The sequence below is a fragment of the Lissotriton helveticus genome, chromosome 6, assembly GCF_964261635.1.
Source record: "Lissotriton helveticus chromosome 6, aLisHel1.1, whole genome shotgun sequence".
Taxonomy (NCBI): Eukaryota; Metazoa; Chordata; class Amphibia; order Caudata; family Salamandridae; genus Lissotriton; species Lissotriton helveticus.
Window position 1 is genome coordinate 2,054,360,253 of NC_136067.1, and position 23,218 is coordinate 2,054,383,470.

The window sequence follows — 23,218 nt, forward strand, 5'->3', positions numbered from 1 at the left end:
CTAGATGCTATCTTGCTCGGGCACCGGGAGGGGAACTGACCTAACGAGTTCGGCCTGGGGCAATGGTTCCAACTTGTACGGGTCATAGAAAAGTCAATCAAGGAGCATGTGTCCTTGTGGAGTTGAATTCTACTGGATTAAGGCCTATGTAAAGGGCAACATATAAATGGGAGTCAAGGGTTCAGAACGTTAATGACGATTTCGAGGTGAAATCGTCACTCGAATGTGCTGAAAATATAGGTACATGATGTGCTCGTCATTCTCGGTCTTTTGATACCAAATTCGTCATGTTTCGGCGAAGTTTTAATTCTCGAGTTTCAGAATAATTATACGAATCCAGATTTTCAGAACCTCACAGTCGGGCCCAATGGATCTCCTTCTGGATCCGGAACGGAGCCATCGGCGAGACAGACCTTCCTCTATGCCTGCTCCAGTGCTGCTGTATTCCCTCAGCTGTGCAGCCCCCATCGTGATTTCCGACACTGAGCCTGAGTGGCGTTGACCAACGTTGTGTCCCTGCTTCTCGGAGCAAAGGCAGTGCCTTATTTACTTGATAGGCCTGGAGAGGGAAACAAATGGGAGGGGTCTACAGATCCTTATAGTTACCGGTTCCCTGAAGAAGAACAGGAACATGAGATCAGGTATGAGGAACTGGCGGAGGACAGTGGGTTAAACACCTCACCTCACCTGACACTGGCCTGGTCTCCTCCTACTGTGGCTACAGAGAAGGGACCCTATTTTGCGATGGTGGTGCATGGGGCAGTTGAGGTCTCGGACACTTAGTTGCCCACAGTAACAGTCAAGGCAAACATCTTGACAGAGATGCTTCACCCAGGAGTCTCCCCTTCTGAACCTCCTCTGTCATTCAATGAAGACCTTACAGATGTCCTTCTTGGGGCCAGGTCCAAGCCCTGCACAGGGGCTCTGGTGCATAGGCAGATTGCCAGGTGCCAACACCCCACCCCTGTGGCTCCCAGTTTTCTTACCCAGCACTCCATCCAGGAGAGCTTGGTAGTTCCAGCCTCACCATCCAGGATTAACCCGGGCACGTTCCCTAACACTCTACTGGATAGATAATCTAAAAGTTTGGACATCTTTGGCAAGAGGATGTTCTCTTCTGCCAGCCTAGTACTGTTGTCGGTGAATACTGCATGCCTTTTGGGCCATTATTCCCATGCAATATGGGACTAAGTTGTGCAAGTGCTGCCAATGATCTTAGAGGAGGCCCGAGCCATACTCACCCAGACAAATGCTGACAGTTGAGATGCAGTAAAGTTTACCATAAGGCGTAGGCTCGACATGACCGTCTCGCTCTGCAGAGGGATTTCCTCGTCAGTGGGCTTGCGGTGCCATACCTGGTTGAGAACAACTTATTTTTCAGAGGATGTCCAGTCGTCCCTCTCGGACGTGCCCCTTGATGCCTCTTACCTCTTGGGAGAGAAGACTGATTCAGCTCTGGAGTGACTTTAGGACAGCAGAGCTACGGCCAGTTTCTTGGGCTTGTCTATGCTCTTCGCCAACCCCAATCTGCTTTCTGTCCTTTTCGTGGCCACGGAAGGGGTCTCCAACCACGCCCTTACCTTCCCAGCCACCAGGCCGACAGGCTTCACAGCATTTTTGTGGCCAAGAGCGTGGGTCCCACAGACCGAGTGGAGCACGCAACCAGTGGTCGGGTCATTCCACCACTCCCCTGGTAGATGCTGCATCCAAGCCTCTTTAGTTTGCCCTGTGACCATCACAGGCATCCAGTGGGAGGCAGGATACACCATCACCAGCTCCACTGGAGGTCAGTGACATCAGACTGCTGGGTTTTCTAGATCATTCAAAGGGGCTTCTCCCTCCCCTTTGTGAATGGACCATCTCTCCTTGCTCCATCAAGAAGTGCAGGCTCTCTTGGCCGAGGCAGAGGGTGCCTGCATTAGGGTTTGGTCGTGTTTGATATTCCTGCTACTTGCTGGTGCCAAAGAAGGATGGAGGACTTTATCCTATCCTACATCTGGCCTTCTCAACTAATTCTTGAGGAAAGAGAAATTCAGAATGCTCACTTCCGCCCAAGTCCTGTCTGCCCTCGATCCAGGAGACTGAATGGTACCATTGGACTTGCAGGATGCATACGTCCACATTCCCATTCTGCCTGCCCGCAGAATTTACCTGCAGTTCACGGTGGGCTAGGAGCACTTTGTTTGTTGTGCTCCCTTTCGGCCTCACCAGTGCCCCCCGGATGCTCACAACAGTGATGGTGGTGGTTGCAGCTCATCTTTGAAGCTCAAGAATTCCAATCTTCTCCAAACCTGACAATAGGCTCCCGCAGGCGGGCTCTCCTCACAGTCGTCTCCCATCTTCAGACTACTACAAACCTCCTGCGTTTGCTGGAGTTCACTGTCAACATGCTAAAGTCACAACAGACTTCCTCTCAGATGCTCCTTTTCATCTGAATTATTCTGGACATTGTGCTGTTTTCAGCCTATCCTCCTGTGCGATGATTCCAGGATATTCAGGCTATGATTTTGATGTTTCAGCCTTTATCCTAGATTTCGGTGAGACTGACTCGAAGGCTGTTGGGCCTCACACCCTCCTGCATCTTGCTTGTTACTCATGCCCGAGGGCATATGCAGGCTCTGCAGTGGGAACTGAAGTCCCTGTGGGTGCAGCATTAGGGCAATCTCTCTTATATGGTTCAGATCTCTGAGGGAATCGCAAAAGATTTGCAGTGGTGGCTAACAAACCGCAAGTGAGTTAGTGGTAGATCCCTCTTCCTTCCCAAACCAGAGCTGACTGTAGTGACTGATGCATCACTCTTCGGCTGGGGTGGCCACCAGGAAGAGGTGGCGATCAGAGGCCTCTAGTCTCCGGCGGAGTCCGAGCACTACATCAGCCTGTTGGAGTGCTGGGCGATTCTCTTGGCACTGAAAACCTTTATCCATTTGATAAAGGGAAGACGGTGCATGTGTTCACCGACAACACCACCTCCATGTGGTATTCCAATAAACAGTGTGAGACGGGGTTGTGGTCCTTTGTCAAGAAGCCCTGCGTCTCTGAACATGGCTGGAATATCGGGGTATTTCCCAGGTGTTTCAACACTTGGCGGGCTCTCTGAACAACAGAGCGGACGAACTCGGATCACAAATGGCGTCTCAATCCGGAGGTGGTGCAAGGTCTCGTTCAGCAGTGGGGAGAGCCTTGTATAGATTTGTTTGCCACCATCGAGAAGCCCAATGTCAGTAATTTTGCTTGGCAGAATTTCCAAGAAGACTCTCGGTCGGAGATGCTTTACGTTTCAAGTGGAGCTCCAGCCTCCTGTACACCTTTCCACCAACACCACTCCTTCCCAGAGTTCTCAAGAAGATCAGGATCGACTGGACCCAAGTCAGCCTTGTGGCTCTGGATTGGGCACGGAGAGTGTGGTATCGCGAGCTGTTGAGCTTTACCATCAGTCCTCCAGTCAGGTTGCCTCTTCGAGAGGTTCTCCTGTCACAGCAACAGGGGAGGGTTATGCACCCGAACCTGCACACTCTCCACCTTCATGCGTGGAACTTGAGCAGCAACAGTTTTTGAGCTTCCTTCCAAAGTTTGTATTGCTATTCTGGTAACCAGGCGTCCCTTCACCGTATCTGTATACACCTGTCCTTGGTACAAGTTTGTATCATGGCATGCCTCCCACATCATTGACCCCCTTTCTGCATCCCTATCTTAAGTTCTATTGTTTGCATTATCCTTGGCCCAACAGGGCTCTGCTCTGGGCATTTTTGAAGTTGCCGGACCAGCCCTCTTTCTTTAAGTCACCCATAGTGGCTAAGTTCCTGAAAGGCCTGCATGATATGTTTCCCCCTACACCATCCATAATGCCTCAGGGGGACCTCAATTTAGTTCTCACTTTGCTCATCTGTACATCATTAAAACTTCTCCACAGTTTGGCTCTTAGGTATTCAACTTTAAAAACTGCCTTCTTAGTGGCCATTACATCGGCCAGTTGAGTCCGTGAATTACAGGCACTCTCTGTGCACCCTCCTTACATCTCTTTCTATCTGGACAAGCTGGTCCTCTTGACCTGTCTCTCATTCCTTCTGAAGGTTGTGACTCCATTACATGTAGAGAAGAACATCATCCTGGTAAGGGTTCATTCATCACACTTCCCACTTTCTTTGCTCGACCTCATCCCTCCAAAGAGGTGGAGAGACTCCACCATCTGATTAAAAAAAGAGAGTTCTTGTTCTAGCTTGACCGCAGAAGAGAATTCCACGTGGAAGATCAACTCTTCGTGGGCTATATGGGAGCAAGAAAAGGGAAGTCAGTACAGAAGAGAACCATTTTGCGAGGGATTGTCCTGTGCATTAAGATCTGCTACACATTTTCAAAAAAGCAGCCCCCCAAGGGCTTGAGGACTTACTCTACCAGAGCCACGGCTGTGACCACTGCCTTAGCTCATGGCGCCCTGGACCTGGACATCTGCCAGGTAGCAACTTGGGCCTCACTGCACACATTCACCAAGCACTACTCCCTGGACAGTCAGGTCCGTCGTAACAGGCACTTCGCCTGTTCGGTCCTGCAGGACTTTCGAATCGAAGTAGTTTTGCGTTCCCACCTCCAGTGAGGTATTGCTTGGGTATCTATTGTAAGGTAAGGAAGCTACTTACGTTCGATAATGCTTTATCTGGTTGAGATTCTATCTATAAACAACAAGGTCCACCTCTAGAAGGTTTCCTGTGAGCCAGAGTATATCAGGCGAAGCCGCGGATGAGGGAGGATGCGAGAACTGCTCGTGAACTAATGGAAGTTCCATGTACCCCTCTTCCAGACCGGCTCATGGGGCACGGACTCCTAATTATTCCAGCCCACGACTGAGAAATAATGACCGGGCTATAACTGTTCAAAATTGAATGCCATATTGCAGTTGTATTACAAACTATATTCTATTCACTTGTATATACACATAGCAAACATTGTTGCCAACCTTAGTGAGTGACAGAGGGATCTGACCCCGTCCTGACGAAGAGGCAGTCAGCCTCAAAACATGTTGACAACACCTGGAGAACTAGCCCATTGTTAAGCTAGATTGTCTCCGCCACACTATTTGTAACGATACCAGCCTAGGCTATGACTAATAAATAATTTTTTGCTTTCATAAGGCCAGGTATTCTTTTAAATCTCACTTTTCCATATCACTCCTGACCCTACTCTCACTCACTCAATACACTTCACATAGCACTTACAATATCTAAGTGCTCCAGCGTAGTCGCTAGTCGTAGCACGCCCCGTCCCGCAGCGGGGCGGGAAGACCCCGATTATGAAGCGTGACACCAAGGGCCCTTTTGGTGTGTAAGGGGTATTTTAACAAATACTGTGTATGCCTGATATACTCTGGCTCACAGGAAACCTTCTAGAGGTGGACCTTCTTGTTTATTTATACCATTAACTGGAGGAGGGTGCGCCCACCTGAGTGCTTTCTAGCACTACCTCTTCACTCCCCCCTTTTGATTCTTTCTTTACTGAGACTCTATCTAGCCACAGATTAATTAAGACCCTCTCATCCTCCCCGCTCTGTGAAACAATTATGGTGTAGGGAACATCTTTTCAACGACCTTAGTTTGTCACACCAGTGGGCAGTGCTTATCCCAGCTCTGCTCTGACCTGGAAAGTCGCAAAAGTAAGTGACGTCAGCACGCCAAGGTGGTGCCTATATAGTTCCTGCGCATGTCATTTTCGGCGAGGATGGCACCACGCAGAGCCGAACGACGACACCTACTGGTGCGCAGGGGTACTGCTAAAAAATTTGCCAGATCCACTCTATCGTTAGGGGATAATTCTATGCTAAGGAACCTGCGGCTGTATAGATTCTCTGCCAGATAAGACGTTACCGAAGGTAAGTAACTTGTTCATCTAGTCCACTGTCTCAGTGTTATGATGAATGAGATCTGCAGATGCCGCTTGGAGAACCAGAATGGCATCTGCACCTGAAGGTGGTCCGGGGCGTGGGTTGTGCTTTGGATGGTTCCGCTAAGAACACGCAATGCTGCGTTTAGTGCATGCTGGAGTTTCTACTTCCAGGCTCCCTGGGGGATGCTTATGCCTGCACTGGGGCTACAGTCTCTTTTATACCTTCCCATATCTGTCACTTAGGCTCACATTTCCAAGGACGGTCACCAGGGACCGATCCTAATCATTCTGATTTATTGACTGAGAGTGTGGTACTCAGTCATCCTGAGCATTTGCCCTCTGTTTTGTACTAGCAACAGGAGAGTATTCTGCTCCCAAATCTCCAGTCCCTCCATCTCCGTATGTAGAAGTGAAGCTGAACCAGCTGAGTGGGTTTGATCTGCCTGCATACGCAGTGAATGTCATCCTCGTGGCTTTTATGCCCATCTTCCAAATTAATGTATTCTTATTATTCGGCAATGTGCTGTTGCTGTCTGTTTGCTCCTCTTCAGGTCAAGTTATCGGATCTTCTGATGTTTGTTTTGTCAGTGAACCAAGCAAGGCTTTGCTGTGGGCACTGCTAAAAGTAATTAGCTGGATTTTTTGGCTTTTCTGAATTTTCCTGACCGTGCTTCATTATTTAAGTCACCTTTTGTGATGCATTTCTTTAACGGGCTCACTTACGTTCCGTCCTGCTCACTTTATTATGCCTCAGTCGGTGCTTGACTTGGTCTTTACATTCTTGTTGTGTTCGCCTTTCGAGCCTATGCACAGTATTCTTCATCGCAGTTGTTTCTGCTTGCCATGTCAGTGAGCATCAGACACTAATAGGGCAATGTCTCCATTATACTTTCTTTCTTTACAAGTTGGTGCCATAGACCGCTGCTTCCTTTCTGTAGACAGTGGTGTCATTCTTCCTTGTGGGACAGTCCAGCACTCTCCCTGCCTTTTTCACTTTGCCACATCTCTCAAAAGGGGGAGAAAGTCTTCACTGTTTGCACCCAAAAAAGTCCTTAATTTTTACGTTGAGTGTATTAAGAGTCCCCATGACCACATGGATAATCCTGTGCATGAATATATGCCATACTACAGTCAGGAATGAGCCTGCTGAGGGGCTTTGGGTCTGTTCTTCCTAAGACAAGGCTGCCACTATGGTGCTGGTGAGAGGTGTTCTGGTGTTGGACTTCTGCAGGTCATCATATGGTGTCCGCCCATATCTTCACCAGGCTTTACTGTCCCAGTTGTGAGGTCTGCAGAGAGGGACCTTTCTCCAGCTCAGTTCCTGCAGGGCTTCCTAGTGTAAAGTCCACTCCTGACATCCTCCTCCTTTTAGGAGGTAGTGCTTTGGTATCCATTCAGATGATGAGGAGTCTCCTTCAGGTATCCTTCAGAAGAAAAAGATACTTAACTTCTGTAGCACGCTTTCTCCCCACTAGCCTTTACACTATGAAATCTTTCCACTCATTAGCCCTTCCACTTTGAAGCTAAACTCGATCCCTCCTCCCCCATATGAAAAAGTAACCTTATTGTCTCCGGGAAGTGAATACAACTTCACAGCATAATCAAGATCCACATGGAAATCCAAAGGTATAGCAAGACTTCCATACTATCATTGTCCTTCTCAAGATTCACTCTCTTAACGTACACTAATATACCGCTGAAGGTAAGGCTGGAGTCCTCTTCCTAATCTTTTCAAACCAGTTTCAAAAGCCTCCTGCGTTGAAAATAGTGGTTTAACACATGGTGAATCTTAACTGTCTTCCCCTTCGCCAGTAATATCCGGGTTCAGGATTACTGCTGACCATGTATGTGAGCTGAACCGTGCTCTTCCTCGGTGACTCCCTCGTTTCTGCTGCTATAGCCTCACTGCGGATCACCCTTTTGTACTCTGTCTATGAATTATGATTTGTAAGACCTATCTGTCGAACAAGATGGAACACCAACCCTGGTGGAAATATTGGATCCTGCCTCAATGTGTGGGCATGAGCCGATGAGGGCAAATTATAGTGGTTTGTTGGCCGGTGTAGCAACGGAGGAGGAGTTGGAAGACTGGTGCCCCTGCTGGCCTGCACGTTGTCTGCCGAATCTGTGTCTGCGATTCAGAAAAGGGGGTGGTGATGAACAGAGTGTCTGAATTAAGCAGACCACTCTTACCCAGTCCAAAGATCAGGGCTTGATCCATCACCGTTATTTAGCTCACTGCCCCATCCCAGCTCAGAACATGGCTATATGCAAATTAGTCTGTCCCTGGCCCAGTGCATCATGGTAACAGGGCAGACCAAACTACCAAGCCAATTCTTCACCAGAAAGGATACAAGCTACCGGGGACCGGTTTCTGGCATTTCAGCCTCGTCGGCCCGGCTTGCTTGAATCCTGATGGAGCAGTGAGCAAGGGACTCATGTCTGAGTATACCCTGCCACACCTATAGTGGCCAAAAACGATTCAGAAAAGGGGGTGGTGATGAACAGAGTGTCTGAATTAAGCAGACCACTCTTACCCAGTCCAAAGATCAGGGCTTGATCTATCACCGTTATTTAGCTCACTGCCCCATCCCAGCTCAGAACCTGGCTATATGCAAATTAGTCTGTCCCTGGCCCAGTGCATCATGGGAACAGGGCAGACCAAACTACCAAGCCAATTCTTCACCAGAAAGGATACAAGCTACCGGGGACCGGTTTCTGGCATTTCAGCCTCGTCGGCCCGGCTTGCTTGAATCCTGATGGAGCAGTGAGCAAGGGACTCATGTCTGAGTATACCCTGCCACACCTATAGTGGCCAAAAACGATTCAGAAAAGGGGGTGGTGATGAACAGAGTGTCTGAATGAAGCAGACCACTCTTACCCAGTCCAAAGATCAGGGCTTGATCCATCAACGTTATTTAGCTCACTGCCCCATCCCAGCTCAGAACCTGGCTATATGCAAATTAGTCTGTCCCTGGCCCAGAGCATCATGGGAACAGGGCAGACCAAACTACCAAGCCAATTCTTCACCAGAAAGGATACAAGCTACCGGGGACCGGTTTCTGGCATTTCAGCCTCGTCGGCCCGGCTTGCTTGAATCCTGATGGAGCAGTGAGCAAGGGACTCATGTCTGAGTATACCCTGCCACACCTATAGTGGCCAAAAACAATTCAGAAAAGGGGGTGGTGATGAACAGAGTGTCTGAATTAAGCAGACCACTCTTACCCAGTCCAAAGATCAGGGCTTGATCCATCACCGTTATTTAGCTCACTGCCCCATCCCAGCTCAGAACCTGGCTATATGCAAATTAGTCTGTCCCTGGCCCAGTGCATCATGGGAACAGGGCAGACCAAACTACCAAGCCAATTTTTCACCAGAAAGGATACAAGCTACCGGGGACCGGTTTCTGGCATTTCAGCCTCGTCGGCCCGGCTTGCTTGAATCCTGATGGAGCAGTGAGCAAGGGACTCATGTCTGAGTATACCCTGCCACACCTATAGTGGCCAAAAACGATTCAGAAAAGGGGGTGGTGATGAACAGAGTGTCTGAATTAAGCAGACCACTCTTACCCAGTCCAAAGATCAGGGCTTGATCCATCACCGTTATCTAGCTCACTGCCCCATCCCAGCTCAGAACCTGGCTATATGCAAATTAGTCTGTCCCTGGCCCAGTGCATCATGGGAACAGGGCAGACCAAACTACCAAGCCAATTCTTCACCAGAAAGGATACAAGCTACCGGGGACCGGTTTCTGGCATTTCAGCCTCGTCGGCCCGGCTTGCTTGAATCCTGATGGAGCAGTGAGCAAGGGACTCATGTCTGAGTATACCCTGCCACACCTATAGTGGCCAAAAACGATTCAGAAAAGGGGGTGGTGATGAACAGAGTGTCTGAACTAAGCAGACCACTCTTACACAGTCCAAAGATCAGGGCTTGATCCATCACCGTTATTTAGCTCACTGCCCCATCCCAGCTCAGAACCTGGCTATATGCAAATTAGTCTGTCCCTGGCTCAGTGCATCATGGGAACAGGGCAGACCAAACTACCAAGCCAATTCTTCACCAGAAAGGATACAAGCTACCGGGGACCGGTTTCTGGCATTTCAGCCTCGTCTGCCCGGCTTGCTTGAATCCTGATGGAGCAGTGAGCAAGGGACTCATGTCTGAGTATACCCTGCCACACCTATAGTGGCCAAAAACGATTCAGAAAAGGGGGTGGTGATGAACAGAGTGTCTGAATTAAGCAGACCACTCTTACCCAGTCCAAAGATCAGGGCTTGATCCATCACCGTTATTTAGCTCACTGCCCCATCCCAGCTCAGAACCTGGCTATATGCAAATTAGTCTGTCCCTGGCCCAGTGCATCATGGGAACAGGGCAGACCAAACTACCAAGCCAATTCTTCACCAGAAAGGATACAAGCTACCGGGGACCGGTTTCTGGCATTTCAGCCTCGTCGGCCCGGCTTGCTTGAATCCTGATGGAGCAGTGAGCAAGGGACTCATGTCTGAGTATACCCTGCCACACCTATAGTGGCCAAAAACGATTCAGAAAAGGGGGTTGTGATGAACAGAGTGTCTGAACTAAGCAGACCACTCTTACCCAGTCCAAAGATCAGGGCTTGATCCATCACCGTTATTTAGCTCACTGCCCCATCCCAGCTCAGAACCTGGCTATATGCAAATTAGTCTGTCCCTGGCTCAGTGCATCATGGGAACAGGGCAGACCAAACTACCAAGCCAATTCTTCACCAGAAAGGATACAAGCTACCGGGGACCGGTTTCTGGCATTTCAGCCTCGTCGGCCCGGCTTGCTTGAATCCTGATGGAGCAGTGAGCAAGGGACTCATGTCTGAGTATACCCTGCCACACCTATAGTGGCCAAAAACGATTCAGAAAAGGGGGTGGTGATGAACAGAGTGTCTGAATTAAGCAGACCACTCTTACCCAGTCCAAAGATCAGGGCTTGATCCATCACCGTTATTTAGCTCACTGCCCCATCCCAGCTCAGAACCTGGCTATATGCAAATTAGTCTGTCCCTGGCCCAGTGCATCATGGGAACAGGGCAGACCAAACTACCAAGCCAATTCTTCACCAGAAAGGATACAAGCTTCCGGGGACCGAATCTGTGTCTGCGGCCTCGAAAGGACTGGATTGACTGCTGCATTGTTGGTTGTAAAGACTTCCTTTGTCTAAAACAGCCCCCTGGAGTAGCCTCTAAATACCCGAAAGTGGTGCGGAAATTGTTGTGCTGGAGCCAACGCTCCCAAGGAACGAGCTGTTGCTGTGCTAGCTCTAATGCGTTCCAAAGCCTAGTCTGCCTCCTATCAAAGGGCATGCCCATCAGCAACGTCTGACATGGCCGGAGAACCCGGTAGACCTGATCCAGGCATATTGCTGAAGGGCCACACTGGAACCTACTGCCCAGACAAGGCAATCCGTGGTATCCAAACCTGCCTGGATCACTCATTTTTTTGCATATTGACCATCCTGTATTGCCTGGTACAAAGCGTCCCTCAGATCTTCTTAAATGCCGGCAACATCTTGCAGCCCATATCCCAAAGGGCATGGGTGTAATTACCTAACAGGCAGGCTGAATTGTCAGACCACAATGTGCCTAACTGGTGTTAATCCTTAGATTACTAATCCAGGGGAGTAGTGGCAAATGAATTGGAATTCACTTTACTTGTTGGACCTGCACAATAAAGCTCTCTGGAGTGGGATGCTTGGTGAGAAAATCTGAGTTACCAGGTACTGTGCTGGGATCAGCTGAGGAATCTGCTCAGTGACCGGCAACCTCCACGGAGTGTGACTTGCATCTTGATACGCCATCGCCTTCTCTCTTTGGAGACAAAGTGGCGAGATGAGGTCGAGTCCGCTTCGCTTTTTATGCTTGGACTTTGGCCCTTTACTTCGACTGGACCTATGTGAAGGACGTGACGACTACTTGTGCTTGGCAATGTACAACTGCGTACCAAATCCTCTTTGGATGCATGTGGGTGTAGTTATTATATGTCTTGGAGTCAGATCTCCAGTCCAAGCACCAAAGACATACCTTGTGTGGATCTGTGACTGACATCTGCTTCCTGGAGCTTGAATCCTGTTTTCAGTGGCGATATCGTTCCTTAGCATACTGTACGAAGTTTGGAAGTTTCGGGTCGGCATCGAAAGGTGTGGAAAGAAAGGAATTGACGTCCACACACAGGGATGGTGCTTACACGCAGCCACACTGTCACTTTGGTGACATGGGTTTGTGCGAAGCCACACTACGCCACCTAGCTGCGCACTGGAGTACTATATGAAAATGTTCATATTAAATAAGGCACATGGGGAATATACTAAAGTGAGGAATATGCAGTTAGAAGTATCCGTCAAAATAGAATTTACACCGCAGATTACTCCTATCTATTGTGTGGGCATGTGGTTGTACTACTGCTGTTTGTACTCTCTGCTTTCAGTGCGAGCACAACTTGCTTCTTATCTATGTCGCTCCTGATATGCTTCAGTATCAAGTTTACTCTGCTTATGCTCCGGTCCTGTTTGAATTTAGAAGCTGGCACTGCGGTTGTCTCTTCTGTACCTGTTCCATCTGAGTGCCCCTCCACTCCCATCCTGTTTCCACAGAGACACATATTGCGTTCTGGCTCCTGTGCCACCTGCAGATCTCCTCTCTTTCCATGGACCTTCCTCCTTCCCTTTACAAGTTCGTTTTGCCAGGTCCTCATACCTTTTCTCCAGTTCTTCTACCAAACCTCCATCCACAGTCCCCCCCCATCTCACTGCTCTACCTGTTATGCGCCAATCTTCAGACGTTTGGTCAGCTGTAGCTGCTGTGCTAAGACCTGCTCTCTGTTTACACAGTGGCTTAGCAACTTGCACAATTGTTACCTGTGGGTGGGGTTATGTCTTTCTTTCTGTGTGTTTGTGTCTACGTCTGTGCACTAACGCGCTTGTGTGTGGTTGTGAAGCGCAGTGTGCAACTAGAATGAATGCATGCCTTTTCTCACCTGCCCAGTTAACGCTGAACCCAGTTCTCATATCACAGTGCGCGCTGAAGGCTCTTTGCTGCTGCTTCTTTGTGTTGTCAGCCTTAACATTGTAACACTGGCTTTTCTCTTTCCTTGTTGCAAGCAGCATCATGGATGGCACTGGACACCTGGCAGGTAATGCGCCTCCTGTTGAAGCAAAAGGTCTTGATGCTTTTTGTTGAGTTCAGAGTGTGGCTTGCAGTGGTTGGGATGGAGAGTGTGGTGACCAGGCATGGATATAAGAAATGAAAAATAAAAGGTGTCTGCTTTGCTCACCTTTACAGAGACTCAAAAACTTTCAAAACATACACTAATGGGCAACATTTCCTTATTGTGGGGATGTGGCCCGCTAAGGTAGATCTCATCACTCCCTTTAAAACATACATCAGGGACCAGCAAAGGTGGGTGTTCATGAAGATTTAAGTGTCACATTACTACTCAGCTGCTGCATAAACCCGTCACACCTGACGAGCTCTGGTCAAAGAGTCTCATCTATATATACCAGTAAAGTGTCCGCTCAAATTGAGACATTTGCGTCTTAGAATAAGTCAGTGAAGCTCGAGGTACTTAAGTTTGAGTAAGTCCCAATGAAGGGGGCATCCTCAGTGGGCATTGCACTGCTAAGAGCTTTTTGCCATGTCGAAAAGTGGTTCACTTCGCGGTAAAGGTATGTGCCCTCTTGGTGCCCTATTTGGCCACAGCTTTTAGTTTTGTCCCGCTGGTGGATCTTCAGAATCAACAAAGTGACTAACTCAGAAGGTAACATTTTGGACCAGGGCGAGCAAGCAAAACTATGCCAGCGGCAAAGCGACCTTGGCAGCTACAGAATCCAGCTTTCTCCCACTGTGAGCTTTTGACGCCCAAAACAGTGGTTTCAGTGGCAGCTCGATGACGGCTTATGACACTTCAGCTTTGGACCTTACCCCGTTAGTAAACTTTGAGCTCCAAAAAGTAGAATTGGTCCGAAAGTAAAATCTTTGATTGGTGCAACCTGCTTGGTGCATGCAATGCTCCATCACAGTCCACTTGAGATCACACTTACGCCGTGGTCAACCGTACACTGACATCGGTGCTTTGCATTTCCTTGGTGCTTTGTGCTTTAAAAGTTAAATAAACTCATATCGCCAGGTCCCCTTATTCGATATTGATCTTTTTGTAGTTTTTTACTTTTTAGAATTTTCTCTGTTTTTAAAGTGGTTTGGGAAATGTATTATGATTCTGCTTGGTGTGTGAAGGTAGCTTTTCAAAAAGGTGCAACGCATTGGATGGGTCGTCAAGTTATAATGACATTTCATGTGTGTCTGCTTGATAAGACTCTGATGTGAATCACTGATTTGAAATCTGGGCAAGGCCTCCAATCCTCCATCTTCTTGACTGATTTGGTTGACATGGTGGTTCATTTTAGCTGAAAATCAACTGCTATGAAACGGCATTCATTTGTGAAACGGTGAACATCTTTAAGCTGTTTTGAAAAATGATGTAAGGATATTCGATTTTGAAAAACATGTCCTTAGAGGACTCTATATGATTATCAACAAGCTCTAAATGTCTGCCCTTATCCTCTCTAGTTGTTTGTTGTGTCATTGATGTCACCGGGATGAGATCAGGCTGCTGGGGTGTAGCAGGGTACCATCTGCTATGTGTTTCACTAGTTGGACAGTGACATATTTTTAAATACTTTTCCCTTGTAGAAAAAGCTGGTAGTTGTTTGAATCTTAGGGATCCAGTTTTGGTTTCTTTAAAGGCGGGCTGTCTTACCCTGTTTTGAAGGTATTTGTGGAAGCGCCCGAGTTCAGGAAGGTGCGTTGATGACCTTGTACCATGATGGTCTGCAAACCTTAGCACCTGATGGAGAAGCGCATCATTACTTTGTCAGATTTCAGTCATTCATTCTTGTGGATAAGGTCTTTTTTGGATTCCGGGGTGAACTTTCATAGTTGTTTCACATTTTCCAGGAGACGTGTGAGCCATTCTTTGATGATGGTTGTGCTAATATCGCCCGTGAAGAACATTAAAAGGTCTATGCCCTTTTCTTAGGTTTTGCGGAGAAGGAGCTATAGGAGGTGTATATTGTTTTATCACTTGGTTGTTTAGAGCACTTGTAAGCTGATTGAGCGGTTAGCTTTAGAGAGTCACGTGTTGTATTCCTATATGATCGCCAGGAGTTTTGTTTCTTTCCAGTGCCCCCCCTTCCTTAGCTTTCCTTTTGTACAACAGGCCATATTCAAGGAGTGCCCATTATTATTATTATTAATTAAATTTATATGGTGCACAGCTACCCAGAGGTTTCCCGGTGCCATCGGACACAGCGCAGAAGAAAGAAAAAAATCTACTGATTAAGTAGCCACGTTTTTAGGCCTTTGTGAAAGTTATTGTAAGCGGTTTCGTGCCAGAGCGGCACGGGGAGCCCATTTCACAATGAAGGGGCTAGGTAAGAGAAAGAACGGCCGCCCATGAGCGACCGTTCGATCGTGGGGACTAGAAATTTGGCCTGAGAGGAGGATCGAAGCAGGCGTGTTGGAAGATTGTAATGGGCTAAGGCACTCGAATACAGGGGCGCTGTGCCCATCTTGGTCTTATGCATGTAGGATAGGGCCTTAAATTTGGTACGATTCTCTATCTTATGCCAACGGAGTTCACGGGGAGAGCCTGAAATGGAGGACTTTTTAGGCACATGGCAGAGCAGTCTGCCGCAGAGTTCTGTACTACTTTCAGTTTTTAAACCACCTCCTTATTGCCTCCTAAGTACAGGATGTTGCCATAGTACAGCCTGCACATAATCAAGGCCTGGATCATTGTTCTTTGTGTGGGTCCACTTCTGTTAATGCCTCTTGTTGGCCTCCACTGGGCACTCCCGTTTAACAGGAGAGACCAGAGATATTTGTATCACCCCTCTGTGATTTGTTTCGCATCGGTGCATGTTTTGCACCCTGACAGTAAGGGGGTATTAAGAGTCGCTGCTTACAAATGTCAGTGAAGGAACACTAACTAGCGAACGCTGCCTTTGCAGCCTTTTTTCTGATTTAATGAGCCTTTGGCCATTCTGGAAGTGCTCCATTTGCCCTCGGAGTGCATATTTTATGGCACCAGATTTTGACAGTGTAACTTGCAATTTGAAAACATTGATCTATAAACTTTGCTTTCAAAAATTGCAAAGTGTTGCTTGATAGAAGCAATCTGACACTCACTCACTCTGTTAAATGTTATTTCTGGACCCGTAAGCCACTTTCCATGCATTGGTGCATCAAATGAAATGGGAGATCCATTAGGGCCATAATAAACTCTTATATGCTGTGCTCTGTTTTTAGTATGACACAGTTGACCTTTCTTTATTGGCTGGCCCCCTGGCATCCTCATTTTATGGGAGGACTATTCATCAATGGTTTACATTTTTGTTCCCCAAGCGTTGCTTCCTCTCAGTCAATATTCCATGAATCGTCTGGTCCTCCTTTCTCCTTCCTGGATTTTTCAGTATCCGTCGAGTCACCTGCTCTATTCATCCAGTTTAGCTGAATCCACTTTTAAATGTTGTAGAAGAAACGGAGCCCTCCGACTCTCTGGATGGGTATACGCATCCACCACCATTCTTTGTAGTCAACTAAAGGATCCACATCTGCAATTGAATGGGCTGCAGATATCGCAAATGTACTACGGTAAAACAGCTATTGATTGTATGTGACCACGGCGAGCCGTCTCCCTCCCCATTTCCCAAGGGTCCAGTAGCTTAAAATATTGCGGTATGTGTGATCCTGCCGTGCTGCTTAGTGTGTGACATACTAGAATCAATAATTCCTGAGCACAAAGTAGTTGCACCTTTTGCTGTTTACCACTGGTTGCTCCAATTTCTGCAAGCTTTAATTTCTTTTCAGTAATTTCATTTGTTTATCTGAGAATTTCTGTTATGTTTCTTGAAACAGATAGTATTACGGATGCTTGACTTGAGTCATTGATAAACATTTGTTTAATCAAAAAGTGTCCAAAAAAGACATAAGAATACCATAACCTCATAGATAGGTAGCATGTGATGTAGGGAACTAACATCCTGATGAAATTAACTGGCCTACTTGGGTTCAAAGGTTTGGATGAAACATGTAGACCACAAAAGGATGTTTGGGAGATTCAAGCCCAGTTACATCTACCACAATTTTTAATGTTGTTGGTGGAGGCCGAATAAAAAGTTATTGAGTTAACCCTCTAAACAATTTGAACTTTTAAAAAAATGTCAATACGTATGGTATCAAGAGCTCCCTTTTATAGGTTGAGTCCACCCTGGATGAATATCATCAGGGTGAAATAAGACTTGATGATGAAGCACAACACCAATTATGAGTGTTGGTCCTTTTATTTGAAGAAAGGATTTCCCTTCCCCTCTCTGTCTTCCAAAACTACCCTCAATTTGGGGTTTGAATTAGTCCATTAGATTAACTGTGTGAAAGTATTAACTCGAGGATATCTTGACGGATTTCTTTTTTTTCTCTCATTCCCTACTATATGTGCAACAGCATAATTTTACATCCAACAAGACATCTAATGCTTATTACCTTTTTTTCTTGCAAGTTTCCAACCATCAGCTGTCTCAAGACTCTGTTGTTCAAGGTCCTCATAGGTAATGGACCTGAGCTCTTTTCACATGCAGCATTTGAAGACCTTGATTGGAGATGGAATCAACTTGCTGACAGAGTAATTGCCTTATTCACACAAAATTCTTAGGTTTAAAAATGATGGATGTATTCTCAGAACCACATTGTTTTGATACAAAAATTGCAAAGTGTTGCTTGATAGAAGCAATCTGACACTCACTCACTCTGTTAAATGTTATTTCTGGACCCGTAAGCCACTTTCCATGCATTGGTGCATCAAATGAAATGGGAGATCCATTAGGGCCATAATAAACTCTTATATGCTGTGCTCTGTTTTTAGTATGACACAGTTGACCTTTCTTTATTGGCTGGCCCCCTAGCATCCTCATTTTATGGGAGGACTATTCATCAATGGTTTACATTTTTGTTCCCCAAGCGTTGCCTCCTCTCAGTCAATATTCCATGAATCGTCTGGTCCTCCTTTCTCCTTCCTGGATTTTTCAGTATCCGTCGAGTCACCTGCTCTATTCATCCAGTTTAGCTGAATCCACTTTTAAATGTTGTAGAAGAAACGGAGCCCTCCGACTCTCTGGATGGGTATACGCATCCACCACCATTCTTTGTAGTCAACTAAAGGATCCACATCTGCAATTGAATGGGCTGCAGATATCGCAAATGTACTACGGTAAAACAGCTATTGATTGTACAGGCAAGGGGAGTCTGTTGGACGCCCTCTTCGGGGGCCCAGGGAAGGCCTCTGCCACTGAAGCTAGTGAAGAATTATGGGATCATATTGGGCAAGTGTTGGAGCAGCTGAAGATTCAGTCTGCTATTTTCAGATGTGGCCCCTGAAGAAACTTCCACCTTCTCTTATTCTGTCAGGTCATGGGACAGCCGTGTCCATGCTGATGAGTCACAACCTAAATATTGCCTTGTTCTGTAACTCTGGCTCCAAATGAACTGATATTTTGGCTCAAAATGACATAGAAGGCAGTGGTATGGATGAATTTGAATTCCTCCAAGTTGAATGCCTCTGCTGCACCGCTTGCATTTCTCCACCGACTTACTACCGATGCTAGAGTACAATTGACTGATCCCTGCCCTTTGCACACCTTTTACTCCGCTACCCGTCCTCATCTGATGATTCTGGGGTTTCCTGAGGAGCAGAGGGATGGCTAGGGTCAATGTTGAATAGTCTTCCACTTAGTATTTGGTTCACTAATATGATCTGAATTTTAGAAAACTAAAAAAACGTTTTTTGGGCTATCTTTAATACTGGGTTCTCTTCTCAACCTGGTCCTGTGTTAATAACACTAAGACATCTTTTTGGTGTACAAATGCTTTATAAATACCAAATCAGTACAATTACTCTGTCTTGGAAAAGATTCCTCGGGAAGTAGAACTTCTGTAGGCAAGAGATCTCTGATGGGATCACGAGCGAGTGGCTCCCTTTAAGTAGATTAGGCAAGAAAGGTGGTATCTCTTCCTCCTGACAAAACTAATCATCAAATGCAAAATCTCTTCCATTTGCGATAAAGTTGAAGGCTACTTAAAGTCTAAAGTTAGAGGGTGGTACTGCACTGGCAGGTTGCTCAAAGGAGTGGATGTAAGAGTTCTCAATCAATCCTCTGGATGTGTTGGCCTTAACATGTGAGGTAGTAATCCTTAGGTTGTCACATTGTGAGTATATTACCCATCCTTCAGATGTGTTGATGTAACCCAATGAGTAGATAATCCGTTCTTCAGACTTCTTGACATCATCATGTGAGTAAATCAGACATACAGCCAGCTGACTTGCCAATCGACTGCAGCCGACCAACCAAGAAAGAAATATGGTAAGCCATCAAACATCTGAGAAATGGGAAGGCAGCAGGACTTGACAACATTCTTGCAGACATTTAAACATCAGTAGACATCCTCTGCTCCTTGTTTGGAAGGATCTGGGAAATGGAAAATGTGCCATTGGACAGGAAGGAGGGATATCTCCTCAAGACCCCCAAGAAAGGTGACCTGAGTAACTGCAAGCTACAGAGGGATAACTACTATCAACCCCAGGCAAAGTGTTCCACAGAGTCATCCTGGACAGAATGAAGGAACAAGGTGACGCTCAGTTGCGAGACCAGCAAGCTGTATTCCACAAAGATAGATCCTGCACAGACTAGACTGTAACACTGCACAACATCATTGATCAGTCGATGGAGTGGATCTCCCTGCTCTATGTCCACTTCATCAACTATGAGGAGGCATGGAACAGCCTGGACAGGGAGACCTTACACCACTACGGTGTGCGTTATAAACTCCTAGGAATCATCAGGAACTCTTACGAGGAAGTGACCTGCAAGATAGTCCATGGAGGACAACTCACTGAAGCCTTCGAAGTGAGGACCGGAGTCCACCAGGGTTGTTTGCTTTTGCCTTTTCTCTTTCTGCTGGCCATAGATTGCATTCTGAAGACATCCACAGGAAGGAGAAAGGAATCTAGAGGACACCTTGGTGCAGCTCGATGACCTGGACTTTGCAGCCGACCTGACCTTGCTCTCCCATACTTAAACACTAGTAGTGGAACTCCTGGAACCGGAGGGTGGGGAGGCCCTTTCGTATATGAAAGGTAAGGGGATACGTGCTCCCTACTAAATATACGATAACCTGTATAGTATCCTACACACCCATACCCATCTGCAGATGCAAGAGAAGACTGACAAAGTGACAGCCTTATCACCATAACTTGGCCTCAACATACACTGGTGAAAAACCAACATTCTGAAGGCTAACATGGCCAGCACAACTGCAGTTACTCTTGCTGGTGGTGCACTTGAAGAGGTTGCGGCCTTCACCTCCCTGGGCAGTGTCATAGACAAACAGGGTGGCACAGACGCAGACGTTAAGGCATGAGTCGGCAAAGCAAGAGCTGCCTTCATTCGGCTAAAGAAGATCTGGAGCTTCAAGGACCTAACGCTGCGAACCAAGACCAGGCCTTTTAACACCAACACAAAATCGGTTCTTCCGTATGAAGCAGGAACTTGGAGGCCAAGAGTGACCACCGCCAACAAAGTCCTGACCTTCAGCAACACCTGTCTGAGGAAAATACTCAAAATCCGCTTGTCGAATACCATCAGGAGCAACGACCTATGGCAGCAGACTTTCCAACTATCTGCTCATGAAGAAATCATGAAATGATGCTGGAGCTGCATAGGTCACACTTTCCGCAAGCCCGCATCAAACACCACCAGGCAAGCGCTCACCTGGAACCCTTAAGGGAAAAGAGGAAGGCCAAGAAAATACCTGGCGTTGAGGCCGACTGCAGTGATATGGGTTACACCTGGAGTCAGACTGAAAGAAAAGCCCATGACAGAGATGGCTGGAGAGGCCTGGTTGATGGCCTATAGCCCAGGAGGGTTAGTAAGCATAAGTAAGCAAGTATGTGAGTAGGTAATCTATTATTAGTATTCTGATGATGTCATGCTGTGAGTTTATAATCAGTCCTCTGGATGTTTACGTTGTGAGTCAGTAGTTCATTTCGGGTTGAATCATAAGGGACTTTCAGATATGGTATTTCAGTCTCTCTTTCTGCATCCCTTTGACCCATTTCTCATTTCCTATGAACATAACATGACGTGCGTTTCACACTGGTCCTTTTATTGGTCTTCCAGATTCGCCCAGTCTCGCACGAGGGACCAGGAGCCAGATGTTGCAGTGACCGAGGAGCTGCTGCAAGGAGGAGTCATGGTGGGAAGAGGACTTGCAGGTGACAGGCATCCTCACTGCTCCTGACCGCTTAGAAGGAGTCAGGCGTGGTGCCCCTCCTGAGGCCTTCGCACACGGATGACCGCACCAAGAGAGCGCCCACGCCCAGGAGATTCTTTCACATTCCAGGAGGGGCGGCCTCCCACGGACACTTTTTTAATTTATTAACGCTGGCTGTTGAAGCACTTGTTTGAAAAAAAATACAACTTTATACATCAAATGCTTTCCCCATTGCCATTATCCCCAACTTTTCAACTCACTCTATTTCACTGGCTCAATGGATGTGTAGATTGCACCGGCACAAGTTTCCAAGTCTGAGCTGATGGGGAGGTGTTTTTTAGGGTGTTTTTATGTGTGGGTGATATGTTTGCTGGCCGCCATTTTAGGCCTTTTTGTCAGGCTCTGTGCAGTTTGAGCTCGTGCTGTGTGTTCAGTTGCAGGAGGATTGTTCCTTTATATCAGGGGTTCCCAAACTAGGGGGGCCCGCATCGCCAGGGGGTGCAAGATGGCATTCCAGGGGGTGCGACAAAGAGGGAAAATATGCACTGTAGGCATAATAGGAATCTGCTGAGACTTTTGCAGTGGGTGCGAACATTAATCAAACAAATCCTAGGGGTGCGGGCATTAAAAAGGTTGGGAACCCCTGCTTTATATGACGGCGAAGGGTGAGTTAGAGGCCTGGGAGATGAGCAGATAGGAGTTGCTGGGGGAGCGTGCGGGGGGCGTTAATTATAAAAAATAAAATTTTAAAAACATACCTGGTGCTGCCGGCCGCCTCGCGCTCCTCTGTGTCCAATTTCTGGTCCCACCAGTCCCTGGGCTCCCATCCAATCGCAGCACTGCTCTCAAGCATGAGAGCAGCATGGGGAAGGCAAGGCAAGATCAACCCTCTCTCAGGCACAGGGAGTCTGTGCTGTTTCTCCAATCTGCCTGTGCAAAACAGCTGGGTTGGAGAAACCTAGGTGTGTATCTCAGTTTGGCTGGCCTGAGACGGCCGGCCAAACTGACGTGCACTTAAAAGTGCACATCTTTCACTCCTCCTCCCTCATTCTATGGCCCGGCCCCGCCCTGCACATGCTGGCTCAGAGACGGCAGCTGAAAAATAAAACAATATTAAAGAATAGTTTTATTTTTCAGCTGCTGGTTCTGAACCAGTGGGGCAACGCTCCTCCTCCTGTTTATTTGAGCTTCTATGCGCCAAGTTCCAAGTAACAACCCAAACCTGCCCCTCTGACTGATACAATCGCAAGGTCAGACAGTTCACTCCAAAGTCGGATACTAGAGTTCGTACAAGTGATGTGAAATGCTGCACTATTTTTCCTTTTTGTATGAATATTTTACTGTTATCTGTTTTAGACCTCAAACTCCTGTAAAGCGCTCTGATACCTCTGGGTCTAGCCAGCGCTATATAAAACTGTTTAAATAAATAAATAAATGAGAGGTCATTTATTGTTGGATGCCTCTCAGGGCTTGACGCAGATGCAATACAGAATGGGGATCCCGTGAAAGTAGTTTGGGTGGAAAACAAGGGATTTGCAGGTGGGTACAGGATATAGCTGTGAAAGGCAGCTTTACTTCAAGACTCTGACCTGCAAAAAAATGGCTGGATGCATTTCAGTCTGTTGTCTCACGTGAAGCCTTATCACGCCTCATTGCAGCCCCCATTTACTGGGTAGGTTCTTTATGATGCTAGGCTAATCGTCTCCTCCAAACCCTTTGCCTCTTTCCTGTGATCCTCTCATGCCTAGTACGCTCCTCTTGCTAATCTTTAGTCTTGCCTCCCATTTTTTCTTCCCTCCTCATCATTCTCTCTCTTCCTCCCTTTTCTCTGCCCTTTGTGCACCATTGTGTCTTGTCCTCATTCCCTTGCTCCACCCTTTCCTCCTCCACACTCTCACATCACCCCCTTTTGCTCTCTCCTCCTTATACCCCCTCCCCACCACCTCTTGTATTTTGTTCTACATCATTCTATATACTCTTTTCTCCTCTGTTC

The 23,218-nt window shown here is 47.1% G+C and overlaps 1 protein-coding gene across 4 annotated transcripts in view; it reads left to right on the forward strand.

Annotated features, from left to right (window-relative positions):
• LOC144763994 (low density lipoprotein receptor adapter protein 1-A-like) overlaps positions 1 to 22,673 on the forward strand; it is a 266,279-nt gene extending 243,606 nt beyond the window's left edge. The window contains exons 9-11 of one of the 4 annotated variants that reach the window (XR_013596292.1): positions 13,008 to 13,036; positions 21,132 to 22,301; positions 22,363 to 22,673. Coding sequence is in view for 2 of the 4 variants with exons in the window: in XM_078650114.1 (XP_078506240.1) it covers positions 21,132 to 21,252 (121 nt within the window). In the remaining 2 variants the exon portion in view is untranslated. Of the gene's footprint in view, positions 1 to 13,007; positions 13,037 to 21,131 lie in introns of all 4 variants that reach the window. The other 3 variants (XR_013596291.1, XM_078650114.1, XM_078650115.1) reach the window with 3 other exon arrangements.
• Positions 22,674 to 23,218: the final 545 nt, after the last annotated feature.